Here is a 25,056-nt window from a genome sequence, read left to right as displayed (position 1 = left end):
GTGCTGATTCTCCCTTTAGGAACACAGCTCAGCCCTTGCAAGTGAACGGCGAGGGGTCACAAATACCGGGCTGTCCTCTTGTTTTGGGAGACACACACCACTCTTAGTGAGGGGACAGAGCAGGGACTTGGTGGCAACGAGCCATCCTTTCCCCGCCGGGTGAGCGGTCGGCTGTTCCTGGGAGATTAAATATAGCCACTATTATCATCTTGCCTGCAGGATTTGGATGATGTTTTGCCCTTATTTTTTAAAAACATGCGGGTGCAGCCACCTGGTGCCCACCAACATGCCATGCTGGGCTCAGAGGTGAATCAAACCTCCCAGTGCTTCAGTATAACATTAAAATACACAGTGAGCACCTCTCAAGAACTTTCAAGAACACGCACATCAATAAAACATCAATATAGACGCATAAATACAAATACAGAAATTGAAATAATAGAAATAGTAGAAAATGAGATAAAAAAATAGAATCATAGGATTCTTTGAGTTGGAAGGGACCTCAAAGATCATCCAATTCCAATTTCCCTGCCATGGGCAAGGACACCTTCCACTAGACCAACTTGCTCTGAGCCCCATCAAGCCTGGTCTTAAACATTTTCAGGGACAAAAACTTCCACAAAAGTTATCTGGGCAGCCTGTTCCAGTGCCTCATCACGCTCACAGTAAAGAGTTTCTTCCTAGTATCTAATCTAAACTTGCCCTCTTCAGTTTAGAGCCATTCCCCCTTGTCCCATCACTACATTTAAATAGAATTAGAAATCTTTGATAGCTGCTCCTGTATTATGTAAACTCCTTGGATGAGAGAAGACAATCAGGCCCCTGATGCTTTCCCAGATGGAAGGATCAAATGCATCTCCTTGAGCCTTCCTCCCTGATGGAGTTTCTTCACATGCTTTATTCCATTTGTGAGTGGGAAAGGTTCTCAGCACCTGCAAACCTTTAGATTTAATTAGGAGCAAACTGCTCTTGATTGCGGATAGGAATAATGGATAGGAATAACTCCTGCCTCTCTTGGGGTTTGGTTTTATTTAAGACCTAATAAATAAATGGTTTTCCATCCCTTATGGAGCTCTGGTGGCCTCTGTGCACCATTTGACCGGCTGAAGGACCTCTCATTTTTCCTATCTGGGAATAAACCGCTGGTGCTGGCTGCCTGCACGTAGGCAAAGCCAGGCACACAGATAAGGCTTTTACCATCTGCTTTTATTTGCATCCAAGTTTGTAACTGTCACGAGTGGAGACGAGGAGGCTCGGGGGGGTTTAGGAATTGGCCCCGGGAGTTGGCACAGCACCACGGGCTGCCTGCAGAGCCTCCAGCCCTAAAACCCAGGCAGCAATTATCAATCCAGTGCAGTGATGGGGAGGCAAAGGCAGCAGGGAGGGACACGGCAGATGCTTTACCCAACTCTGGCCACCTTTGGGCTCTAATCTCAAGCGTTCACCTGGGCAGCTCCTGCTGCTGATCCAGGCTGCTCATCCTCCGGCGGGTGCCGCTGCTGGCAAACAAACATCTGTCCCCTGTGCATGGAGGTTCTGGCCCTTTCATACACATGAGATCCCTAATTTTTAGCCAGTTAAACAAAGGGGAAGATCCCCCAGCAAGTCACTGGAGGGAAGGCACACAGGTGGTCACAGCTCATCAGGCTGCTGCTGGCTTTGCATATGGGGGATAACCCGGTCAAACCCAGTCAAACCTCACTTGATATTGGAATGCACCCCTTGAACCTTGCACTGCTTTGACAATGCATCTTTAATGTGAACTGGTCAGGACTGAGAGGATTTTCCAGACCCTGGCAGGATGTCAGGCCAGGAGGTAGAAAGCAAATGCTGCCAAGCAATGCAAGCCCTGCTGCCTCTGGGAAGTGGGCCCAGCGCTTCTGGCACCCCACTGCAGGCAGCACAGGGGCCTCATCCAGAAGGAAGAGTTATTCCCATGGGCACACATGCCACCATGGCCATCTTGGGTTCATGCCTGTATTTTTGGCCACAGGAACGTGACACCATGCCCAGGATGGGGTGGGTTACCCCCTGCACCCACTTTTCTCCTCAGGAATTGCTATTCAACCACTTCAAGCCTTCTGAGCCTTCCCTTTCTGGCATTATTCTGCAGAGACTGGGAAATCCAACATCTCCAACAAATCCCAGAGGACAGAGCCTGGCAGAAGAATCCTCTCTGTAATCCTGTTTACCTTCTCCTCCCTGCCTGCACTGAGTTCAAGCAGACCCCATGGGGATTTACACATTTCCAGCTGCAGATTTCGTCTTAAATGGTCAAACTGTGTCCATGTGGATGTGCTATGGATCCAACGGGTTACAGCCCCAGCCTTGTAAGGGCAGAACAGCTGTTCATAGGCCTTTGAGAGCGCCAGGGCACCTCTGGCAATTAATGTCAGAGATAACATTTCATTTTACCCAGTTTCCATTTCAGAGATACTCAAAATCCCCAGCAGTGGGGCTTGGTGGTGGTGGTACTCAGATCTAAGTGCTTCTGTGCTTTTTTAAGAGCAAAACAGGGAAACTAGCTGAAGTTCCAGCTGTGCTCATCAGAGTTTCAGCTCTGAGTCTGTAGTGTGCAATGCAGTGTGGTCAGCCCAGCATGAAGCCACTCAGCCTGGCCATTGCTAGGGGCAGAGCAGGCTTGAAGGATACAAATAAACTGCAGAGGGGCATTGCTCCTGAATGCTGGACTGATCACCACTATTTTAAAAGATTTATGGGCTGTTTTTGAAGGGCAAGCTCCTTATGTGAGCTGGGTGCTGGCTCCCATACAAACAGTGCTGTACAGCTGTGCGTTTTCCCTGTGCTTGAGCCACAATCCGGCTGCAGGCAAGCCCACGGGGTACAGCCATGGCCTTGGGATGTTTTTTGGGCTCTTCCAGCCATCATGCCTGACACCCACAGGCACTTTGGTCATCTCCTCTCCCGGCCACTCTTCCCCTGCTGCCAGGAGATAAGGATGTGGAGACGGCGGGGTGACGGTATCGCCCCGACGCAGGCGGGACAGGACCTGCCCGATTAACGCCGCGCCAATTTGGGAGGCGCGTCCCCCGTCACCCCGGGATGAGGGGATGACCCTACCCTGCTGGGGGCTGATCTGCACACACAGAGCCTCAAGGAGGGGCAGCTCCACCACATGTCAGGAGCACACACATTTCGCCTGTGCTTACGCCACACGCTTATCGGGCTGAGCAGCCCTCAGCAGAAAAAAACAACACAACACCCAAGAAACCAACCCAAACACAAGATAGCAAACTCTTCAGGGAAGGGGTGGGTGAGCAAGGTGCTGAGCACTGTGCAGTTCACCCCTTGCTTATCCTCTGCTTGCCCCCAGTGCCCCGCTCTTGGGAGTTTCCACCCCCAGGGGTAGGTACAACTATGCAGACTGTTGTTTGAGTGGTTATTTTTTCTAAAAAACACACAGCAACACTATGCCCTGAACCCTTTTTTCTCCTCCTCTTTTGGCTCCTGTTAATTCCCATGGCAAGACCAAGCTCTGCAACCTGAAAACAGCTGCCCTGAGCTGCTCTTTCACCTCTTGCCACTCCAGCTGCACAAATGCCAAATGCTTGCCCCATTCCAAACTCGATGGCAACAGCCATGTCCTGCTGAAAGGCAGAGGGAAAAGCCTGGACCTTGGGCAGCACATGGACATAGAAGGTTTTTGAGGCCAGAGGCGGGAGGCCAGAAACCATCAAGCGCCAGCCCTGGCGCTTGACAGGCGTAGAAGGGAGCTGAGCTCATTGCTTGGACTCTTGCACCATCCACTGGGTTGCCCAAGGGCCTTGTGCACGTGACTAAAATCTGCAACCCAATTTTAGCAGGATTTGTGACTAACAAAGTGATCTGCCTTACCTAGGCAAAGTAGTCTCTGCGTCCCTTCCCAAGGGAAGGGTAAGCCTGCACCCTCTTGCCCTGGGGGATGCCAATGCCATGGCAAGGTGATCACATCCTGAGCGAGAGTGCCACCCTAACACCTCTCATTTCAGCTGCCACCACATTCTTGCATCCTGCTTCCATCCCCAGGTGTCACAGTACTCCAGTCTCTCAGCCAACACATCTGTCACCTCCATCCAGGAATCTTCCTCGACCCCTTGTCTTTCCTTCTTCAGATGCTACCTCCAGCCCTAGCATACGACCACAATTAGATCTCTTCCCTAATTGCCAGCACCCTCTCTGTAGAACAACAGCTCCTATTTATATTGGGATTGTACTGAATGAGTAGTAGTCACCCCCAGGTTCTGACAAAAAAAGCAACGTGCTTCACACAAAAAACAGGAGCAGGAAAGCATTTAAGATCTCTATCATCTCCCCAGGATCTCTATATACTGTTTACTCTGCCAGCAATTTGCAATCTGCTCAGCTCTTCCTCCGTGAGGCTCAGGATCCACGTGGAATTTTGGGAGCAGTGCAGTTTCAGCAGAAGCAGATTATTTTCCCCCTTAAACTCAAAGGTGGGGCAAGCAGCTGGATAACAGCACTGCAAGGCTCCTCTCACTCTCTGGCCAGGGGTGCTCCTGCTGCTGCTTTCCCTCACCAAAACCTGAAGAAAGGAAGCAACCGGTCAGTATAAAGCAAAATTTTGAAAATGACACACACACACACCTACACACACCCTCACCACTGGATTAGGGCAACATGGCAAACCTTCTTCTCAAGGAACACATTTTCCTCAGCGAAAGGGGAAGATTTTATTAAGTTAAAAGTGGAAGGGCACAGCGGAGCAGCAGCAGCTGCCACCTTGGGGAGGGTTGGCTCGGGCGGGTGCAGCAGCAGCCTCACAGCTCCTCTTCCCCAGAAAGGAGAAGCCCCGTGGCTCTGGGCTCCTGCCAGCTCAGGTTCTCGCAGGAGCCAAAAGGGCAGGCACGGAGAGAGAGCTCGGTCATGCGGACTCGTGCCAAGGTGTCCTCTTTCAACCGTCTCAGGCGAGCACATCCATGGCAGGTTGCCCCAGCAGCTCCCTCCTATGGCTTGTGTGTCCTCTCTGCAGGTCCCTGGGGGTGGCACGGGGAGGGGGAGCATGGTCCTTGCCGTACATCCCAGGGGCACCGTGGGGATATTTGGGAGAGAGGGAATACGTGCCAAAGGTGGCTGTGTGTGGCCAGGAGAAATGGGGCTAGGAAAGGGGGATGAACCAGGTTCTCTTTCTCAGGTTAGAAAAATGCTGGTGATGTAGTAAAAGTTTTCCTCCTCCTCTTCCCCTCCTTTCCACAGGGAAAAAAATTCCTCTATAAAATATAATTTTCACATATAAAATCCTGAAGAAGGTGCATGTAAGGAGCCAGTCCAAACAATGTGCTCAGGTATGCAGGCAAAAAGGGTTCATCAAAAAAGCTTTGGGAGTGGTGTGAGGAGGTCGGGGGTGTGTGGGATTCCTCGACAAGGTGGTAACGGATGGGGATTCAACCTCCCTCTCCCCACAAGTGAGGAATGGAGCAAATACAAAACAAGAACAGATAACAAACGTAGAGCAGACCTAGAGAGAGACAAAACCAGAAATGGTTTAGAAAGATCCCAGTGAGCTCAGAAATGCCATCCCTTCAGCTCCCTGGGGAGATGGCTGCCTGGTGCCCTGCTACAGACCCACCCTTCTCAGCACCCATCAGCAAGCACTGGTGGAGCAGGGTGAGCCCAGTCCAAGCAAGAAGCACTCTGGACAATAGGATGCCCTTGTTCCTGTCACCCTACTCCCCCCCTCTGTGGCAGAGATGCCTGCAGGTGAGCGTGCAAGGCGGGCTGGGAGCTGCTCGATGCAAACCTAAAATTATCATGACAGGGAAACCACTTCAAAGGTGAAGGGAGTAGAAACACTGCCTACACAGGGAATGTGTAGCTACCCACGCTGTCACCCAAGCCACGGGGCAAAGGCCAGCATTTGCCTGGCTCACACAGGCAGCCTGGCTTAGCAGTGACTGCTGCTGGCTGCATCAAGAGCACCATGAAAAGGGGGCTGGGGCCCTTGGAAGAACATCAGGGACAACAGCAGGGCCAGCAGCGCAGGCCAAGAGGATGCGAGAAGCAGAGAAGGATGAGTTTAAGCCTAAAGTTTGAGAACTGAGTGGAGCAGGAGAAACTGGCAGCTTCCACGCCCCTGCAGCAGCCAGTCTCAGGCACCTGCACCCATATGGGATGCCCCAGCACCCAGGCTCACCGTTACTTGCTGTTGCACAGCGACTCCTTCTCCTGCAGAGCCGCCATGGCCAGGCGCAGGTGCTCCTTCAGCTGCTCGATCTCGCGCTCCGAGCGCACCTTAATGTGGTTCAGCTCGGCATAGACATCTTGGTATTTCCCTGAGGCAAATCTCTTGTCCTGCCAAGGGAGGGAGAGGGGTCAGGCAGGTTGCAAGGCTGATTTCAGGGTGGGTGGCAGCAAGGTGAGACCAGCAGAAGAGCCAGCAGGTGAGGAGGGGAGAGCTAGCCCTGGGTTTGAAGCCCATCCCAATCTGGGCCTGGCAGAAAACACTCAGAAGAGGAGCACGGACGCATCATTTCACAAACACCAGGACAGGGAAGAATGCAGAGACATTGATCCCAACAGCAGCAGGGATCTGCAGCATCAGGTTGAGGAGGTGATGCGGGCTTTACCACGGCTTGTGTGCATGTGGGACAGCCATACGGGAAACATAACCCCATCAGGAGTGCAGGCCACTGACAGAGCTGGGTGCAGCTGCTTATATGGCCAAAAACTTTGGTGAGTAAATTTATAAATTCCTGGAGCATCACTGAATTGAAACCCTCGGGTTGCCCTTTGGCAGGGGACTTTAAAAATTCCTGTGAAGGAGCTGCTGCCAGTGGAGGGAGCAGCACACCCAGAAACGGTGCCAAAGAAACACATCCACTCAGGGAATGGACAACTAGGGGAAGCAGAACGCCAGGCAATCTTCATCCAGGTTTCCCACTTGCAGAAGGCAGCCTCCTGTCTTGTCCATGCTTATCTGTGACTTTTCTCTTGTTCAAGGCCAGTCTATGCCAGTCATGCTGCTCTGTGCTCTGCAGTCAGCAAGGACAAGCAGCACAGTCATCAAGAGGGTTTGAGCATCCCATCAAACCCTGCTGGTATGCAGCCCTGCTGCTTCCCTCCCTTCCCTCTCCCGCTCTTTTTCCAACTGCTCCCAGAAAACACCGACCTTCTGCATCATCTGCAGCTCCTCCCGGAGGCACTGCACCTCCTTCTTGACGTACTGGAGCTCGTTCTCCTTCACCCGCAGCAGCACCTGGGCCAAGAGGGGGGAGAGGAACCAGGGGTGAGTCAGGAGCCGCCGCCTGGGAAGGGCCGGCAGGCGCTGGCGCAAGCGCGGCGCTGGGGAAGGAAGGAAGGGCCCGAGGGGCTGGGGCAGGAAACGGCCCAGGCAGCCTGAGAGAGCAGCGAGGGCAGGCTCGCCTTCTGCTTCCTGCACCGCTCCGCTCGCACCCCCTCCCAGTCCCCCAAGCCGTGCAGGGGAGCAGACCCCAGGGAGGGGCGGGGATGGAGGCGGTGGGGCACCCCGAACCTCCAGCTCGCAGGAACTCCGCTCGTTGTTGTGCGAAGCGCGGTCCCCAGAGCCCCGTGACGAAATAAAGCTCCGCAGCTTGCCGATCTCATCCGAGAGGCGGGTCTGCAGCTCCTGCAGGCAAAGCCAAAGGGCGTCAGGGCAGCCATGGCACAGACCTCTTACTGTCCTGACCACTCCACATTCATTCTTCTTGTTCAGCTTAGAGGCCATGCTGTAACCCCCCGTCCACAGGCAATGGCAGCACCTACATCCAGCACAATACACTCACTGTATTTAACACCACAGTTAAGATAGCCTCTAACTATTAATCTTTTTCTTTCTGATGATAAAATCTCAGAAGGGAAGAAATATGGACAAATAGAGGAATTTTAACAAAGGGGCTGTGCTGTGTGAGCATGCTCCAATGCTCCTCTCTGCTGAAAGGAAAGCCCTTCTCTTGCCTGGTTTTTCTGGAGGAGGTCCTTCCCCTCGCGCTGACAGCGCTCCAGGATCTGCTCCCGCTCTTCTGCCTTCTGGGTGAGCTCCCCGATTTCCAGGCACTTTTGGGAATACTGCTCAGAAAGCACCTGCAGTTCCCGCTTCAGCGACTCCACGTCCAACCTGCCAAAGAGGCACCAGCTCATCACTGCCCCAAAAGCCCTGCCAGCTCCTGGCCCCTGGCATTACCTTCCTCCCTGCCAGGGCCAGCCTCTGCCCACAACAGTCATTAGCACAATGTTGTCCTGTGAACACTCCTGCACATGAGTGTGGTGCTTCTTGGAGCCATGCAGAAGAGCTTTCCATAAAGAAAATAGAGGGGAAATAGCTATAGGTATGAGGGAGGTGCCATAGGGCAAAGAGCCAAGCAGGGGACACACCTCTCTGCCCTACAGCTGCAGCAGCCCTGGGAGCCACTACTGGGCACCCATTTGTCCTGAGGAGAGAGCTGGGGAAGTGGCAGGAGGAAAAGCTCGGGGCTAGAGCTGCAGATGGGGTGTGGTGACAGTGGCACAAGGCAGCATCATTGGGCAAGGGGAGGGAGAGGGATGCTTTCTTACTGGTGCTGCTTCTGGAGGGCTTCTGGGAGCGAGCTGCATTGCTGGAAGCTCCGTGTCCTGCCCAGCTCCTTGTTCATTTCCTCCCGGTGGGCTTTCTTCAGTGCCTCAATGGCTGCAGAGGGGGACAATGAGAAATGGGGGATCAGGCTGTGCCAACTTCATGGAGAACTGGCTACGCTCTTGCCACTGCATGTTCCCAGATCCATCTCTGCAGACTGCCCCTTTCCCTTCTTCCCTCAGGGCATTCCGCACCATCTCTGCACTCCAGGATCATCATGCTGCCAAGGGGACTAACACAGGAGTGCTAACTGTGGGAGCTCTCTATTACTTCTGCCTTGCTCATCTACAAGGAAGTGCTGGCCCCCTCCCAGCCATTCACAGAGGCATGACCCCATTTCCTTCAGCATCTTTACCACCCCATCTCACAGGAGTGAGAAGCACCAAAGCTCATGCTCCATGGAGCACCAATGTCACACCAGTCCAGTCAACAGTGTGGCTCCAGATGCCTGGGGTGACTGGCTTCTGGCAAGAGGCACTGGGGAGAGGCAGGAGGGACCCAGCTGAGCAGGGGCACAGCTTGGTGTTCACTCCTACCTGCTGCTGTTGCTGCTGCCTCCTCTGCCAGGAGCCGCTCCTTCTCCTGCCGCAGCCGCTCCAGCTCCCGCTGGTGGTGCCTCTGCAGCTCCTCCATCACTTGCTGGTGGGATGATTCCATCTCAGCCAGGCTGCGCTCACAGGCCTCCTGTTGTGGGGAGGAAGGGAGGTGTGAGAGATCAGGAGAGAAGAAGGGAGGGCTTGGGCCAGGACAGGCACCTGGCTGCAAGTCCAGGGACATTTTGGAAGAAGTGAGACTACTTCCCAGGAGAGTCTTTTCCCTCTGAAAGTGAGGTGGCACTTTAACCACTGAACACAACCATTTGACAGGGACACACATATTGCAACTCTCCTTTGTGCTTTACAGAGGAAGAACATTCCTCTAGCTCTTAAAACTAGAGCAGCAAGACAGGAACATCTCTCTTGGTCCAAGAGCTGGGAATAGCATGCCTGACACCACAGTCCCAACCCTACACCAGGCTGCACTGCCTGGCTGGAAGAGATCAACAGTGGGAACTGCACCTCAGTATCTGCCTTTTAAATGAAGCAGCATCCCCTGGAATCAATGAAAACCGAGCCTTTTCTCCTGTAAAGTGACACCCCGCACTACCCTGTGACATGATGGAACTGCCAAAGTGCCCTCCCCACAGCCTAATGGTTAGGGATCCTCTTCACACAGCTCTCCCTCCTTTCTGATGGCTCTGAGACCAAGGGGATGGCTCTTTCTACGCTGAGTGCTATGGTGAACTCAAGTTAGAGCAAAGCAAAGAGGTTCCCACCTTGGCACTACGCCTTCGCTCCCCCTCTAGATGCTGGCAGCTCCTCCCTGAGCCTCGCAGGAAGGATTTGCTCACCAACAAACTGTGCCATTATGATTAACAGCCTGGGCCTCAAAGACATCAGCAGAGAGCTAGGAAGTCATCACATTCCCCAACAGCTCCTTGCCATCCCATTCCTTCCCCACTAAGGGCTAAGGCTCATACAAAAGACACTGGAACATGCTGTGTGCATGCAAACCCTTCCTGGTTACTTCTCTCTGCTCTGATGAGGGAAGCTTCATGGAACAACAGAGGAAAAGGTGAGGAATCAATCTGGTGATCTATCCACGGACCAGCTGCAACCCTTGGCAGACACAGAGAGCGAATCCTTTGGGGAAAGGCCAAGTTTGGCCTCAGATGTGAAATGCTGACTTTTTGAGCCAAGTTACTAGGAAGATAAGGAAGTTCCTCCCCGCTGCTTTTGCCCTTTTTTTTGACCATAAAGAGGCCTGTAAGCTGTAAATATTAAATCATGATAACACAGAGACTGGTAAGTGTCTGGCTGGGTGCTGCAGGACTTGTGGGTTTCTTTATCTGTGCTAGGTACAGCCAACCCTGTGGAACAGAGTTCACCAGCCCCAGCTTCCTGCCCTGCCAACCCCCTCTCCCCTGGTATCCTCCAGCATGTAAAGCCCATCCTGAAAACCCCACTGTATGGTCGAGCAGCAGCCTCCACACAGGAAATCCCTGCGGGATGTGACCCCGCTTGCTTCGGATGAATCCGCGAGAGGGGAAAATAAATAAACAAAGAGAAGTGAGAGAATGAAGCACGAGCAAATTCTGCTTTGCTGGCTCTCCCACGTGCTGCCCCAGCAAACGAATGGGCTGTGCTGTCAAAGTGACCTTCAGGGCTCGGGCTGTCCCCAGGGACTGACTGACTGACTGCTTTTAACAAGACTCACGGGAGCCCCAGTTAGCAAGAACCACATGTGGTGAGCAGCAAACCACCAGGGAATGACCAGAGGCTCAGCAGGAAGCTGCTGACCCACTCCTGAGCTGGGGGATGGCTCACCCCCACGGCCCAGGACAGCACTGTGCCCACATGCAAAGTGGAACACAGATCCCACACCTCTCCCCAAATTATCCTTCTCTCCCTTTACAACCCTGGCGCCTTTAAGGCCAGGCAACATGTACCAGCCTTGATGTAATTAACATTGATTACAAATGGGCCCAGTTAGGGTCACCGTGGCAACCCAATGATTACTGATACCTGCTCAGCAATCAGCTGCACGCCAGCATTTCCCAGTTTGGTACTGGGAGTAACCCCCAGCCCTGGCTCTGGCACCCTACTCACCTGTGAGATGTACCCTCGGGGCACATGGCTGTCCCCCTGGGACTTTGCTGCCTCCCGAAGGCTCTCATTTCTGGCCCGGCAGGACTCCAGCTGTGCCCGCAGTGACTGGATCTGTGCCAGGGAGGACAGAGAAACACCTTCAGCCAAGGGTGGAAAAGTGCTGTGGCCTGACCATGTGCCACATCCAAACCTTGGGCTTAGGGATGGGGAGGACAACACATGGCCAATGGAAGCCTCTGCTTCCCCAGCAGCCTGCCAAGAGAACAGACTGGCAAAGCCAGCTCCAGCCTGGTTAATGCCAGTAAGGAAGCGGGGAGACATGCCAGCTTTCAGAGGTGGATCCATGCTGGAGGAAACCACCACTGCGTGGCTCCTTTCAAAGGCTGGCAGGTAAAGTCAGAGAAGAGCTGGCCTCCAGCCTTGCATTACAAGGTTCCAAAAGCTTCCATGCACTTGAGGAGCCAGAAAGAACAAACATCTCCCTGCACCTCTGCCTTGCTATTCTGCAGAGCTCCTGTAGCCAAGTAAGGGACAACCAGAATCCCAGTTTCAGAGAGGAGGGATGCTCTTACCTCCTTTTTCAGCGCCTCACTGGTGTCTCCCTGGCCGCCCTTGCTCTGGTTCAGCAGTGTTGTCAAGGGCACCCGCCGCAAGTCCTTCAAGGGCAGGCGCTCCAGCTCCAGCCACTTCTTCTCTATCTCCTCGCTCAGACGGGCCCGCTGCTCCTCTGACAGGGGAGCAGTGGGGAGGTCCTGCTCCCCAGCCCTGCGGGAAGGGTCTCCTGCAGGGCCCTCACTGCTGGGGACCCGGCCATCGGCGCTCTCGAACCATTTCCGCCTCTCCTCCGAGCGCATGGCCAGATCCCGCTCCAGCTCCTCGTACTTGGGAGCTCGCTCCGAGATCCTCAGGCTGCCTTTTGTCCTCTGCAGGGAGCCCTGGTTTCCAGGCTCCTGTGGCAAGGGAGACAGCTCCACGTAGTCGAAGGCATGGCGCTGCCCATCCGCCTTCCAGTGAGTGCCCTTGGAGTTCCCCTCGGAGCCTGAGCCCGGCCGCTGCTGCTCCTCTGCCCGGAGCGAGCCCTTCTGGGGAGCAGAGTTACGCAAGTTCTCCTTGTCACAGTCTGGGAGTCTGAAAGCAGAGCAGGAACCGCTGAAGCACCATGTGGGAAAGGATGCCAGCAGAGGCACTGCCAGCTGCTCAAGGCTCAGACCCTCACTCAGCCCAGCCTTACAAAACCCCACCCTGAGCGCAGAGCTGGGCCTGTAGCATCCCATCCCTCAGGGAAATGGATTTCTCCACCAGGCAGCAAGGATCCACCCTGGTTGCAGCTATGCTGGTGGAGAAACCAGTCTGAACTTATGTGGTGGGGCAAAAGGCAGGTGCAACAAAGGGAGCCATCAGGTCCTCAACCCCCACCACTGGCTGGTGTAACCAAACCACTGTCAGAAGGAGCAGAGGGCAGGGCTGATCTGGGAGTGGTGAGATTTCCAGAAGGGCCTTCCTTGCCCAGCCAGGCAGGGTAGAGGGGCAGCAAGGGAGAAGCGACAAGCAGCACTGGGCAGCTCTTACTTGGTGACATCTGGAGCGCTGACTGGGCGCACATTCTTCCTCAGGGCCTCGATCCAGTTGCGCCGGATGCCAGAGGTCATTGCTGACAGGGTGAAGACGGCATCCTTTGTCTGCAACAAGGAGGTGACAGAGGCCCCCTCAGCACCAGTGGATGTGCAGCAGCTCCCTCTTGCTCTCTGAGACCCACAGCTGCTCGCACACACCAGTTCTGTCAGAAAGGCCATCCTCTGTCTCTGGTTCTTGGGGACAGGTGGAGGGGTGGGAGAGGAGAGGTGGTGGGGGTGTTTGTTTGAGACCACCTCCAAGCAAAGGCAAAAGAAACCTTGCTGGCACAGTGGGCCAAACATGCACTGGTGCAATCCAGCTGTTCAGGTGCTGGGAATCAGGGGCCAGCAATGATGTACAGGAGCAGGGCACAGGGAAACCCAGACCATGAGGTGCCCATCCCTGCACACACACGGAAATATCATTTCTCATGCTGCCTTAGCAGCCACCTCCTGCTGCTACAACAAATAGCCAAGGACAGAACTGTACTGGGGCTGGATCCAGGGCACAGGCTGTCACTCAGAGCACAGTCAGCCAGGTTACATCGAGATCTGCAGTGCTCACCACCCGCCCCCTGCAGCTGTGGAAAAGTTGGCTTTGGCCAACATGCCACTTAAGACACTCCTGGCATTTAGCTTGGCTCCTGGAATGCCTCCAGTGCAGCCTTCAGCCAGCCCTGCAAAGCCTCCTCCTCCTCCTCCTTCCTTCCTTTGCATGACAGACAGTCCCAGAGCACTGTCACCCACATGTCAGAAAAGCAGCCTTGGGCCACCATGATCTGTATGAACTGCCTCTCAGCACCTGGGCGCAGGGAGGGAGCACACACTGCCAGCCCGTGTCCCTGTGCTCCGGACACTCACGTGTATCTGGAAGCCGTAGTTGCGCTGCACCGCGAACTCCGTCACATCCGTGCAGGACCGCAGGTCGATTTCTCCGTCCAGGTCATCAGCCTGCAAGCACAGCCCCCCGCTGGGACATCAGTGCTCAGCCAGCTTTGAAAAAGGCTGAGCCACCTCTGCCTTCATCCCACGGTTCCCTGGGAGCCAGGCTCAGCTCTTTGGGAACCAGGCTCAGCTCCCCAGCACAGCATGGCCTCTTCTAACCCACGGGCTGCCAGCAGCGTGGATGGAGAGCATCCCAGATAGCCAGCCCTTCTCCCCACCTCCCACCACTGACAGACCCCCAGACCTTGCCACCCTGCCTTCAGGCACCTCTGCCATCCTTCAGGAGGACATGGTGCGTGTGCCTGGTCACGCCAGAGCTGTGCTCCTCTCCCTCCTGGCCAGGAAGGAAGGAAGGAAGGGTTGGTGGAAGGCTGGCCATGCTTACCTCCTCTGCGTTCGAGTCCCGGTAATACCTCAGGCTCGAGTCGGTCAGCACGAACCAATGTTTCTTCCACTGCAGGCGCATCAGGCAGGGGCAGGGAAGGGAAAAGACAGGAGGGAAATGGATAGGCAGTTACCAGGGAAAGCATAGGAACAAGGAGGGACGCTCTGCACTACGACCTCTCGGCCTTCTCTTCCCCCTCCTCCCTCCCAGATCCCCCTCGTGACCCTCAGCTGGGAGAGAGGCACACCATGAACCTCTGTGTCCACACACAGAGCGAGCCACCTCCACCAAAAGTTTCCCACTGCCTTTCCCAGCAGGAGAGACCTCAGTAAGCAAGGAGGAAGGAAATCAGCTGGCTCACTGGGGTTCTCTAGCAGCAGGGGATAGGGATAGGCAGACTCTCATCTGAGGCTTACCTCTCCTGGCTCGTCCAGGATGGACATCCATCCCTTCTTGAAGTTGAGAAGATCCGGCTGAAAAACAAAACGGAGAATTACCATCTTGGAGTGACCCACACAAGGGCTTTCCATGCCAGGGGGTGGAAGGTGAATCCCCTGTGGCAGAACAAAAATGTGAATGCCTTTTAGGAAACTCATGGGGCAAAAGAAAGCTGGGCATAGCTCTCAGCAGCAGGCAGTCATTCCTGTAAAAGGAAGCAGGAGATAAAAAAAGTAAAGAAAAATACGCAGCAAAGAGGTTTCCACCAGGTGCCTCAGAGGTATTTGTTCAGAGAGGGGGAGGCAGGGACAAGGAGAGTGGGCAGAAGGGAGTGCTCCAGCACCACCAATGGGACTTGCCTCAGAGATGGAGGCAAAGCCACAAAGAACCAGACACGCCTTGTCCCAACCCTGGCTGTCCCTGCCCCAGAGCTATGTCCCTCTGGTAACTTCACCACCAATCACTTATTAAAACCATAGTAGCTCAGCCCTCACCAAAAACCTACAGGAGGCAATTCAACAGCTGTGAAAACACGCTGACTTTAAACGATGTGCCCCAGGGTAGAGATGAAGTCAGTGCTTGATAGTCTCCTCTCTCCCTTCAAGGTTCAACCCTCTCTGAGATTCTGAGGGTTTTTCTCTTATCCAGCTTTCTTCCCCCACTAACTACAGAGCCTGCCCTCTGCCAGCCACAGCTACAGAAGATAAGAATGAAGAGAATTTCACCCAGATTACCCTGTGCCACAAATAAGTTTCCATGCACTCTCTGCCTCCTCCTAACCTGATGTTGCTGGTGCAGCATCCCAACCAGTTTATCTTCTTCCCAAGGTGCTGACTCAGGGGAACCTCTCTCCTTAGCTTTGCCCTCAGCCAAACAGGCTCCAGCTGGTCCCTCCTCCCACCCCTGCTGGCTCCCAGGAAGTTGCACCATCAAAGAATACCGTCACTTCTCCCATGGAAGTCAGTTTTCCAGACTGCCCCTTCCTCAGCAGCCGAACCAGGCAGGGACAGTGTTGGAGAAGTGACAGTACCAGAGCTGGACCTCCCAGAGGTCCAGCACCAGACCTGCCAGTCCTGTGGAAGCCACCAGCAGTCCCCATGTGCCACAACCACCAGCTGGGATGGAGCTGGTGAGAAGGAGGTGGCTCAGCAAGCCGATGGCCACTCCACATCCCCTGAACAAGCCCAGTGGCCAACCACAGCTGCCCGCAAGCCCAGCTCCCTGGATGTACAGCCTTTCCCTGCTTTCATCTCCCTGAGCTGCTGCTCGTGGGTTACACCCAAGGTTATGGGGAGGCAAGAGCCGAGTTTGTGCCGGCCCACCCTGGCGCTCTGGCTATTGGCTCAAGCAGGAGCAAGGAGTCCTGCCAAGGGGAGGTCACCGCCTGCTGCAGCTTCAGGCCTGGCCAGAAGCATCCGGCACTCCCGAGTCCCTGGAAGGGAGGGAAACCAGAGCAAAAGGACGTGGGGGGCTCCCAAACCTCACCTCCTGCTGAGGTGACAGGCACTGCTGGCAGTTTGGAGACAAGGGGGAATTTATGCATCCCCGTCAACCCAGATTTGTGGTGGCTCCACTGCTGCTTTGATAAAGCACCCCAAATATTAATTCTTTTTCTGTGGCAGCAGCTCCACCCTTTTTCCCGTTATTCCTTCCAGTCTGGTGACTTAAGCTCCAGCTCTGAATTCAGAGTGGTGAGAGGGAAGGAAAGGAGACAAAACATCAAAGGACAACCAGCCCCCTCCTGGGACGCACGTGCACTCAACAGAAGAGAGAGAGATGGGCAGGCTCCATGGAGGCAGAAAAACAATATAGGGAGAGAGGGGGGCTGTCATACAGATCAGCTGGGTCTCATCCTATTGAGGATTTACAATCCCAAAGCATTAGGTGCCAAAATACTTAATATTAACAGGATGCATGCCGCTGGAAAAACTGCCACGAAGTCCTGCCAGAATTGCTGCCCCCAATGCAGTGCTGGGGCCAGAAAATTCCCCTGGAGGGCTTTTCCCAAGCAGGCAAGCTCCACAGGGTTTCTGCTTTCCCTGCCAGCCATAGACAGGGAGCTGCAGCTCTACAGAATTGTCTTTGAACTATTCTTGTCATAGCGGGGTCAATACCATAAGTTGAGGCCTCAGCTGATACACAAAGTGCTTAAAGCCACTTTTCTTCCCCACAACCAAACCCAGTTTCTTCACCCGGCATAAAAAGCTCAGGATACCGTCAGGGAAGAGCACGGGGCTCAAACAGAACCCCTTAAGCAGAGGAAACGGCCCAGCAGTGGGAGGAGGAAACATCCAGGAAAGCCGAGCTGCTGGGAGAGATCCGGGTGCCAGAGATGCAATGATGTGGCAGGATGCACCCCCGGCAAAATGAACGGCCCTGCAGCTCGGGGCTGCACACGGCTGGGCAGCTGGTGGCAGTGATTTTGCCCAGCTGCCTCCATACCCCTCAGAGTTTTATGTTCAGCCCCACAGCTGGCCAGGTAGAGGCACTGGAGGGGGCCTCAGGTAGCTGGGGACATAGGTGATATCTGGAAAGACTGGCTTGCAACAGCAGGTTAAGGAGCGGCAGCTGCCTGCTCTGCTTGAAGAAGGGCTACAGGGAAGGTGATAACAGTCTGTAAGTATCCGAAGAATGTAAACACCAAAGAAGGAAAAGGGACAGGGTGGGAGCAAAGGAATGGCTCCTGGGTGGTACTGAGGCGCCAGGATGGAGAAGTGGAGGAGAAGAGGCTGAGGAAGGCTGAGAAAGCTCAGTGTCCGAGCAGGACAGTCCTTTCATCACCAGCCTTTGTCATCACCGTGCCTCCTGCTCTTCCCAAAAGCTCCTCAGCCCCGCAGCTTTTGGGGCACTGCTTCCTCTCACCTCCGGGAGATGGTGCAAGGGGCTCTCAAGCCTCCCAGAACGCACAGTGTCTTCTCTTCTCTAAAAAGGGAACCCGCTTCATAAGGCGTGGGCCCCAGGCCAAAACACAAAGCAAAACCGCTCCAGCTCAGCTGGGTGAAAGCAAAATCACTCCAGGCTAGAGGAGCACTCATGCAGCTCCCGAATCTACACGTGCAGTAAGAGGAGCAGCGGGGGACGAGCTCTCGTTTTCCCAGCACGCCCGAGCAAACGCCGGCGGCACAGCCCAGCCTGTCACCTCCATCACCCGCCTGTGCCAGGGAAGGCTTGCCCCAAGGCTGGGATGCTCCGTGCCCCAAACCGCATCTGGTTCCCACAGCGAGCAGCAGCTCCCCACGCCCGGGGGGACGCCAATTCCGCATCCGACTGCGGTCAGAGGTGCGCTGAGCCGGCCTGGCCTCAGCCGCTCCACGCTCACTCCTATCGGGGTGCGGAGGCGGCCACCGGGAGCTCTGGGGGACCCCGGGGTGATGGGGAAGAGAGCCAAGGAAGAACCGCCACAGCCTGGAGTGCCGGGGCACTACAGGGAGCGGCGGCTGCAGGGAGCCCCGAGCGCAGGGACCCCCGGAGGCGGCTGCAGGGAGCCCCGAGCCCCGGGACCCCCGGGGGCGGCGGCTGCAGGGAGCCCCGAGCCCCGGGACCCCCGGAGGCGGCGGCTGACAGCTCGGGTCCCCCGCCCCCTCCCAGCCCCGCACCGACCCCCGGGCTATGCAGGAGGAGTCGCCGCAACCACCGCCCGCCAAGTCCCGAGCCCAGATCGCGACTCACCGTCATGGCGGGGGCTCCGCGGCCGGCGGGGCCGGGGCCGGGGCCGGGGTCGCGGCGGGGCGGGGCGCTGGCAGCCAGGGCGGCGGGGCGGCTTCAGCGCCCGGGCGGCTTCCGCAGCCCCACCATGCCCGCTCCGCCGCGATCCCCGCGCGCCGCTTTCCTTCTCTCTCTCTCTCTTTTTTTTTTTTTTCTTTTGGAAAAAAAAAAAAAAAAAAAAAAAAAAAAAAAAAAAAAGGAAAAGGAAAGGAGGGGGGAAAAAGAAAACCACCCCAAAAAACTTTTCTTTCCTCCCCCCAGAACTTCCTGGGAGGACCCGGGCAGGCCAATGGCAGCCGGCGCCGCCGCCCCGAGCGCCCGCAGCCAATGGAGCCGGCGGGGCGGGCGAGGCCGCCGGTCCGCACGGAAAGGGGCGGCGGCCCCGGGGCGGTGTGCCCGGGACGGGAGAGGACGGGGGCGATGCTGCGGCCCGGCCGTGTCCCCTTCCCGCCCCGCTGGCCCGGGAAAAGGTGAAGCCCTGGGCGGGACGGGTTCAGCCGCTGCTGCCCCAGGAAGGGACTGCCAGGAGCCCGGCCCTTGCCCAGGGTTTGCTCTCAGGCTGGGACTTTTCGCTGGCAGGGATTTTCAGCAGTGCACACAATGGACTTCTCGCTTTGGTTCCTGCGGTTTCTCGGTTTTATCCAACCAGCTGAACCTCTCTGGGCTCGTGGCAGGGGTGGTAGGAGGTCATGGGGAGACTCCCAGTGGTCCTGGAAAGCCACGCCAGCTGGCCTCAGGAAAGGGAATTGCTAGAGAGGGTCCCAAAGGAAAAGGGAAGAGGGGCTGTGCATCACAAAATGCCAGGCTCTACTGTGCAATCACACCAAGGTGATGCTTCTTACTGCAAGGCCAGAGCTCAACGCTGGCACAGAAAGAAACCTGGCACAGGTGGGGTGATTTGGCCCAGTTGTACAGGATGAGTTCAGGGCTTTGGGCTCCTCTCTGGCCTGATGCAGGGAAGTGAGGTAAAGGATGTCACCCGTTTCGAGTTTCAGAGGCCTTTGACAGCCTCTTTCCTGGCTGCAGTTTGTCCTTGTATAAAGAACAAAGCCTGGTCCTAGCAGAGGATGACCTGGCTGAGATGACTGATGTGCACAGTGGGGGACAGGAGCAGGAACTTGTGTGCAGCTGCCTGCCACACGGGCTCCCAGAGTACTTTCTGCAGCCCCCAGTAGCTGCTGCAATGCCATTTTGCAGGAATGCCAACACAATAGACTGTATCTTCTTTCACACCACTAAAGCCCATTTCATCCCTGTAAAACCCTCCATGCCATCACAGCACTGGCTAATAACAAAGCAAAGGAAAATAGCTGTACTGAGATTTTAGTCCCAGGTCTACTGTTTGCCCTTCTCTGGCTTTATAAAAAGACTCTGTGGCTCAGTTTCCCCACTTGAGAAATGGGTGAAGGACAAAGTGAAGGGGAGTGTTAGTGAGCATGGAGCTCAGGACATCACAGGAAGGCAGCACCATGCTGGACCTGCTCAGATAAAGTGCTGGAGACCTAGGTCCTGCCCACAGTGACCCCCAGAGAAGGGCAGCTGCCCTTCCTCACAATTCCCAGGGCCTGGCCCCTACCTTGTTGTGCTTCTTACTGGCATTCAAATGTGGCTGAGGGCTTCCTGAGGAGCCAGTGCTGCTTTGCAGTGGGAAGGTGCCTCCACCCAGCTGGGGCTGCAGGGGAGAAAGCAGGAGCTGAAGCCATGGGAGTTTAGTCCTCACCTCAGTTTCCCAGATCCGAGCATCTGTCTCCTGGCATGGGCCAGGGAAGAAAGCATCTTCCCTCCTCCCAGTGCCAGGCGGGCAGTACAATTTCCCTGGAGAAGCAGAGGATCTGAGGGAATCAGGGTGCACAGAATTGCAACCCAGGGGGACACACCCAGTCTGTGCTCACCAGTTTTAGGCCTTGCAGGGTCCCCCATCACCTCTGGCTCTTGCCCTACTCACATGGTAAATGAGAAGACTCTTGTTCCCCCAGTCAGTTTCCAATGGCTTCTCAGGGCTGTGTGCATCTCGTGTGCGCTCGCGACCCCTCCAGTCCTCCTCCAGATGCTGTGCTGGACTCTCAGGCCTTATCCAGCTGTCATCCGACCGCAGTCCCGCATCCAGACACCTAGCAGGGCTTTTCCAGTCCCTCTCCAGCTGGCGCATCACATCTGCATGGCACACGGGCGTCTCCTGGCGCTTCCAGTCCTTGTCCCACGCCTGTGCTTGGTGGGCATCCCCCCGGCCCCTCCAGTCCTGCTCCAGGGCTCGTGTGGGGCTGGTGGGGCGCAGGGGCTTGCCTCGGCCTTTGCAGTCACTGCTGGTGCCTTTTCCAGGCTGGGAGGATGCCAGCTTTTCCCGGAGGCTCTGCCAGCTGCCTTCCGATGCCTTCCTGGGCCCTGCAGGGTGCAGCGGCTCCCCTGCCTTCGCTCGCTGCCTCTCTGCCCCCCGCACCAGGCTGGGAGGGGAGATGTCCTTTTGGCTTTTCCTTGTGCTCTCTGTACATCTCCCAGCACTGAGGGCCCACGGCGGTGGCCCTGCCCGGCTCAGTCTGACGTTATCCGAGCCCTTCCCAGCGCCCGTGGAGCGCAGGGAATCCCCTTGGCTCTTCTTCTCCAGTGCTTGCCGTGTACCCCCTGCTTGCCAGGTGGCTCGGCCCCTGTCCGAGTTTGGGGAGCGGGTGGGCTCCCCTCGGCTTCTCCAGCTTCTCTCAGCGCGGCAGGGAGGGTTCAGAGGCTCCTCTGCTCTCCTCTCCGTCCTGCGGGCGGGGCTGGCAGAGCGTGGGCTTGGGCTGCCCCTCTCCAGGAGCCAGGCAGGGCTGGCAGGGCGTGGGGAGTCCCCCCGGGTCCTGCCGGCCTTCTCGGGGCGCTGAGCTGGGCTGGGGGAACGCCGGCGCTCCTTGGGGTCTCTGCTGCGCTGCTCCAGCTGCCAGGAGAGTCGCTGACCCTGGGCCACAGGGGAGAGAGAGCAGGGAGTCCTCTTAAAAAAGTGCCAATGAGCAGAGCAACACGGGATTAGGGCTGGCAGGTGATTTGGTTAAATGGTTCCCCAGAGAGCAGTTGCATTCCTGTGCATGGAGCCAGCCCATACTGTAGAGAAGCCTCTTACACCCAAAGGGTGGAAGGGCTGCTGCATTTTAAGAGCCAAGGGTCCCAATCCATGACAGAGGGAGAGCTTGGATTAAAGGGAAGAGGGAGCAGGGCAATGAAAGAGAGAAGCACATGGCAGAAGTAGAGGAAAATGTGACAGGAAAAAGCAGCTCAGCTTGCAGAGCTGGGATGAGGTCCTGCTGTGCAGCCAAGCCTCACCTCCCTGGGCAGGTTGGGGCTGGAGCGCCTCCGAGTTAGGTGGCCTTTGCTGGGTGGCACCGGCGTCTTGCCGTCGAGCCGGTCCACACGGCCCTCCTCCAGAGCCTGGAAGGCCTCCAGGGTCTCTGATTTCCTGTGGGCACACACACTTGGTCCAGCTGCCACCCTGCTCAGCTTGGAAGCAGAACCCCTGCAAACCCTGCTCCACCTTAGCCTGACCCCACAGACCTTCACCTGCCCCAGTCACTGTGTGCCCTGTAGCCTCTCCCTGTCCCCATCAACCACATCAGCTTTCATGTCCTGCTGCCTCACCCTGTCTTCTTCACACTATTCCTCAACTTTCTTTTTTACTCCCTTGCCCAGGATACTTTCCCAGTCCCTCTTTGTCTCCTCCTGCCTTGTGCTACCAGTACTGGAGCCACTCTTGCTCCTCCAGGTAAAGCCTAAACAGCTACTAGGCATCCCCTTTCATTTCCTGAGTGGCTCCTACAGTGAACATGGAATCTCTGGGGAACTAGTGATCCTGGGATAGGGGGACACCACTTTCCTTCCCCTTTTACTGTGGGGAGCCCTGCTTTGCAGCGCATCCTGCAGCTTCCAGGTGGCTGTGAGGATGAGGAAGGTGGGTGCTGCTTTCTAGCAGTGCAGCTTAGCTCCACCTTTCCAACAGCCTCAGCTGCAGCAACGAAGGAGGCTCTGAGCTTAGATCCCTTGCTTTGAGGGAAATTTAAGCACAGCTGAAAGCTGAGCTCTGCATGACAATTCAGAGGTGGGGGCCCCCCAGCAGCACAGAAGGGCACTGACCGCTGTGGATTCCCGTCATTTCTCACCTGCGTTCGCATCCAAACATCCTCTCCACCTCCACTCGGCCGGGGCTGAGTGTCCGGGAGCCATAGCGCTCAGCAGCGTCCCTCTGGCCGAGGCGCTTGGGCTTGGGCAGGTCTGCCAGCACCGAGTACTGCTGCCGCTCCAGCCCGTGCCGCCCCTCGGCCCCCGCAGTGCCCGAGCGCCCGCGGGGCTCCCGAGCCCGTGCGCCAGCCAGCAGGTCGCTGCGGGCCGGCAGGGTGGATGGCCAGGGAGGGTCAGTTTTTCGGTGCTTTGGCCAGCTCTCCTCGGGCTTCTGGCTGGCAGGACGGCGCTCTGGGACGGGGAGAAGGCCGTTACTGGGGGAGGCGCGAGCGACGCGGGATGCCACCACGTCCACGGCAAAGCAGGTCTTCGGAGGAGAGCTAGAAATGGTCCAGGAGGGCAGAGATAAAACCCAGACTCCCTCGGGGCGGGGTGGGAGCGCTGGAACACAGCACTTGGAGCCGAGGGCATGCCAAACCATGCAGATAGAGAGCACCTGAGACGCCCGCGGTTCGCAGTCGGCACGCACAGAGATGGACTCTCACACAGTGCCCACGGATGTGTTGAACACTTCCTGGGACCAGAATCAGATAAAGAGATGCTAAATCTAAACAGAGATCTGCCTTGAACCTCAGAGACCCCTGGGTGGAAAGCAAACCAGAACCAGGGTCTCACACAGGAGCAAACCAAGAGTACCTGCTTTCGGTGGACAGATTTCTTTCCTAAAGCTCTGGGCTTCAGTTCTCACCCAGGATCCAGAGGGAACAGGCTGAGCCCACCTGGGTCTGTCTGCCTGTGGGGCTCGTGACTGCACCTCCTCCTTATGGCCCAAGTAGCTCATCATGTCCCGTTTGCCCGATCCCAAAGTGTTGTCCCACAGCCGGGTCATTTCCCCTTCCTGGGAGACAAGATAGGGCAGACCTCTGCAATGGGGACCAGTAGCTTTTGTGGGCTGGAAGGAGGTAAGAGTGTATATGAAAATTTCTAGCCTGTTCAGCCCAAAGCTGCTGGTAAAGAGGAACCAGAAGAGGAGCTGTGTGAGTATAAGATGATCCCAGACCAACGATGGCAAGAAACAACATAGAAAAGTTCACATGGGAGAATCCAAGAGCAAATCTCATTAGCTCTTTAAAGGGAGAGCCTCTTTTGTGGAGGCTGAGTGTCTCAGCTGATCTCCCCTTGCGTCTCAGGACCTTAGAATCATAAAATATCTCAAGTTTTATTGGACCCATAAGGATCATCAAATCCACCTCCTTGCAGATGATGGGCTCCTTCTTCCATCTGCCCAAGCCAAGAGAGCCAGAGGGGCAAATTCAACCTGTCTGTATGCCCAGGAACCTGCTGAATGGGCCCAGCAAAAGTGGCACTGAAGGGCCAGGGGAGCTGGGGAGACCAAAAGAACCCAAACCACAAGAGATCCCCGTCTCACCCTGGCAAGCGTGGAGTTGGCTTCGGCACAGGCGCTGGGGTCGGTGCCAGTTTCTCTGTGCTCACCCTCAGCTCCGGGGCTGAGTGGGGGATATCGCCTGCTCTCGTGCCAGCTGTGGGGCAGGGAGAGAGGACAGCTGGTGGTCAGCACAGCCCGCTGAGCTCAGGGGCAAGTGACAGCACTGGCAGCCCAAGCTGCACTGACTCACTCTCTACTGGATGGGCAGAGGCTGGCAGGGCCCATCCTGAGACCAGCCTTGCTCTGGAGGGAATGAGGATGAAGGAGACTCTTTCAGGGGCCCCCTGACCTCTCCAGGAACAGCCCAGAGGAATGGTTAGAGATCATGGCATGGGGGTTTCTCAGTCCTTTTTCCCAGGCACCAGCATCAGGGAAAAGGCGGCTGATTTCCCCCAGCTCGGCTTCCCGCTCCCCTCCTCCGTTCTTCCCACAGAGGGGCTCGCTGGAGCAGCAGGGCTCCCGGCCGGTACTCACCGCTCGGCGCCCTCCGCCGGCCCCACGCACACGTACACCTCGCACTGCGGGGCTAAAATGTGGAGGGAGTCCCAGGGCTCTCCTGGGGCCGCGTCGCTGCAGGCATCGCGCCCTGCCACCTCCGTGGCACGGTCCTGCGAGGAACAAGGGGTGCCGTGCTGCTGTCAGCGCGCCAAGGAGGAGGATGAAGGCTGCCCCTTGGAAACTCCTGCTTCTTCTGCCTCCCCTAGAGCAGCCTGGCCTCCAGGGCTCTTGGTATCTCTCCCAGCCCACCGTTCAGATTTTTCTCCTACATCAAGAGGCCCAGCGTGCTCCTATTTGATGCTGAATGTTGCAGATATCCCAAAGACCGCATGTGTGGATGAGGGTTCAGGGAAAGTGCCCCCCCATGCTGGCACTGATGCTGCTGGTAGCTGCTCTCCCTCACCAGCAGGATAGCTCAGGGAGAGGCAGTGGAGCCAAGAGGAAGGAAGATTTTTGCAGGAAAGGCTGTAGTCCCGGCCTCTGCCTCTCTCTGTCAGGTCGTGCAGGCGTCAGCATCCTCCCTGGCCCCCGTTACCTGCGGGGCTTACGAGCAGCAGTGGGGGAGGCTCCGGGGAGCCGGCTGTCAGTGCTGCCTTCCCTCCAGCGTCTCGCCCGCACCGGGATTCGCTCAGAGGTGACAGCTCTGAGCA

The 25,056-nt window shown here is 56.4% G+C and overlaps 2 protein-coding genes across 2 annotated transcripts; both read right to left on the bottom strand.

Moving 5' to 3' along the window:
- Positions 1 to 4,666: 4,666 nt before the first annotated feature.
- TRIOBP (TRIO and F-actin binding protein) lies at positions 4,667 to 18,573 on the bottom strand. Its single transcript, XM_056482219.1, has 14 exons — positions 18,286 to 18,573; positions 14,595 to 14,651; positions 14,179 to 14,247; positions 13,710 to 13,799; positions 12,805 to 12,914; positions 11,808 to 12,363; positions 11,236 to 11,346; positions 9,124 to 9,271; positions 8,530 to 8,641; positions 7,933 to 8,092; positions 7,490 to 7,603; positions 7,127 to 7,213; positions 6,152 to 6,309; positions 4,667 to 5,476 (listed from the first exon to the last, which is right to left on the bottom strand). Exons 1-13 carry the CDS (start codon positions 18,289 to 18,291, stop codon positions 6,154 to 6,156), a joined length of 1,776 nt encoding a protein of 591 aa, XP_056338194.1. The 5' UTR covers positions 18,292 to 18,573; the 3' UTR covers positions 4,667 to 5,476; positions 6,152 to 6,153.
- A 1,282-nt stretch (positions 18,574 to 19,855) lies between these two features.
- Positions 19,856 to 24,133, bottom strand: LOC130248342 (TRIO and F-actin-binding protein-like). The gene is made up of 7 exons (XM_056482052.1): positions 24,099 to 24,133; positions 23,891 to 24,002; positions 23,241 to 23,359; positions 22,443 to 22,841; positions 21,613 to 21,745; positions 20,267 to 21,250; positions 19,856 to 19,993 (listed from the first exon to the last, which is right to left on the bottom strand). The coding sequence occupies exons 1-7, from the start codon at positions 24,131 to 24,133 to the stop codon at positions 19,871 to 19,873; spliced, it is 1,905 nt and encodes a 634-aa protein (XP_056338027.1). The 3' UTR covers positions 19,856 to 19,870.
- Between the last annotated feature and the right edge of the window lie 923 nt (positions 24,134 to 25,056).

The sequence above is a fragment of the Oenanthe melanoleuca genome, chromosome 1A (genome assembly GCF_029582105.1).
Source record: "Oenanthe melanoleuca isolate GR-GAL-2019-014 chromosome 1A, OMel1.0, whole genome shotgun sequence".
Lineage (NCBI taxonomy): Eukaryota > Metazoa > Chordata > Aves > Passeriformes > Muscicapidae > Oenanthe > Oenanthe melanoleuca.
Note: the sequence above shows the minus strand (reverse complement) of the source record. Positions and strands in the feature narration are given on the sequence as shown.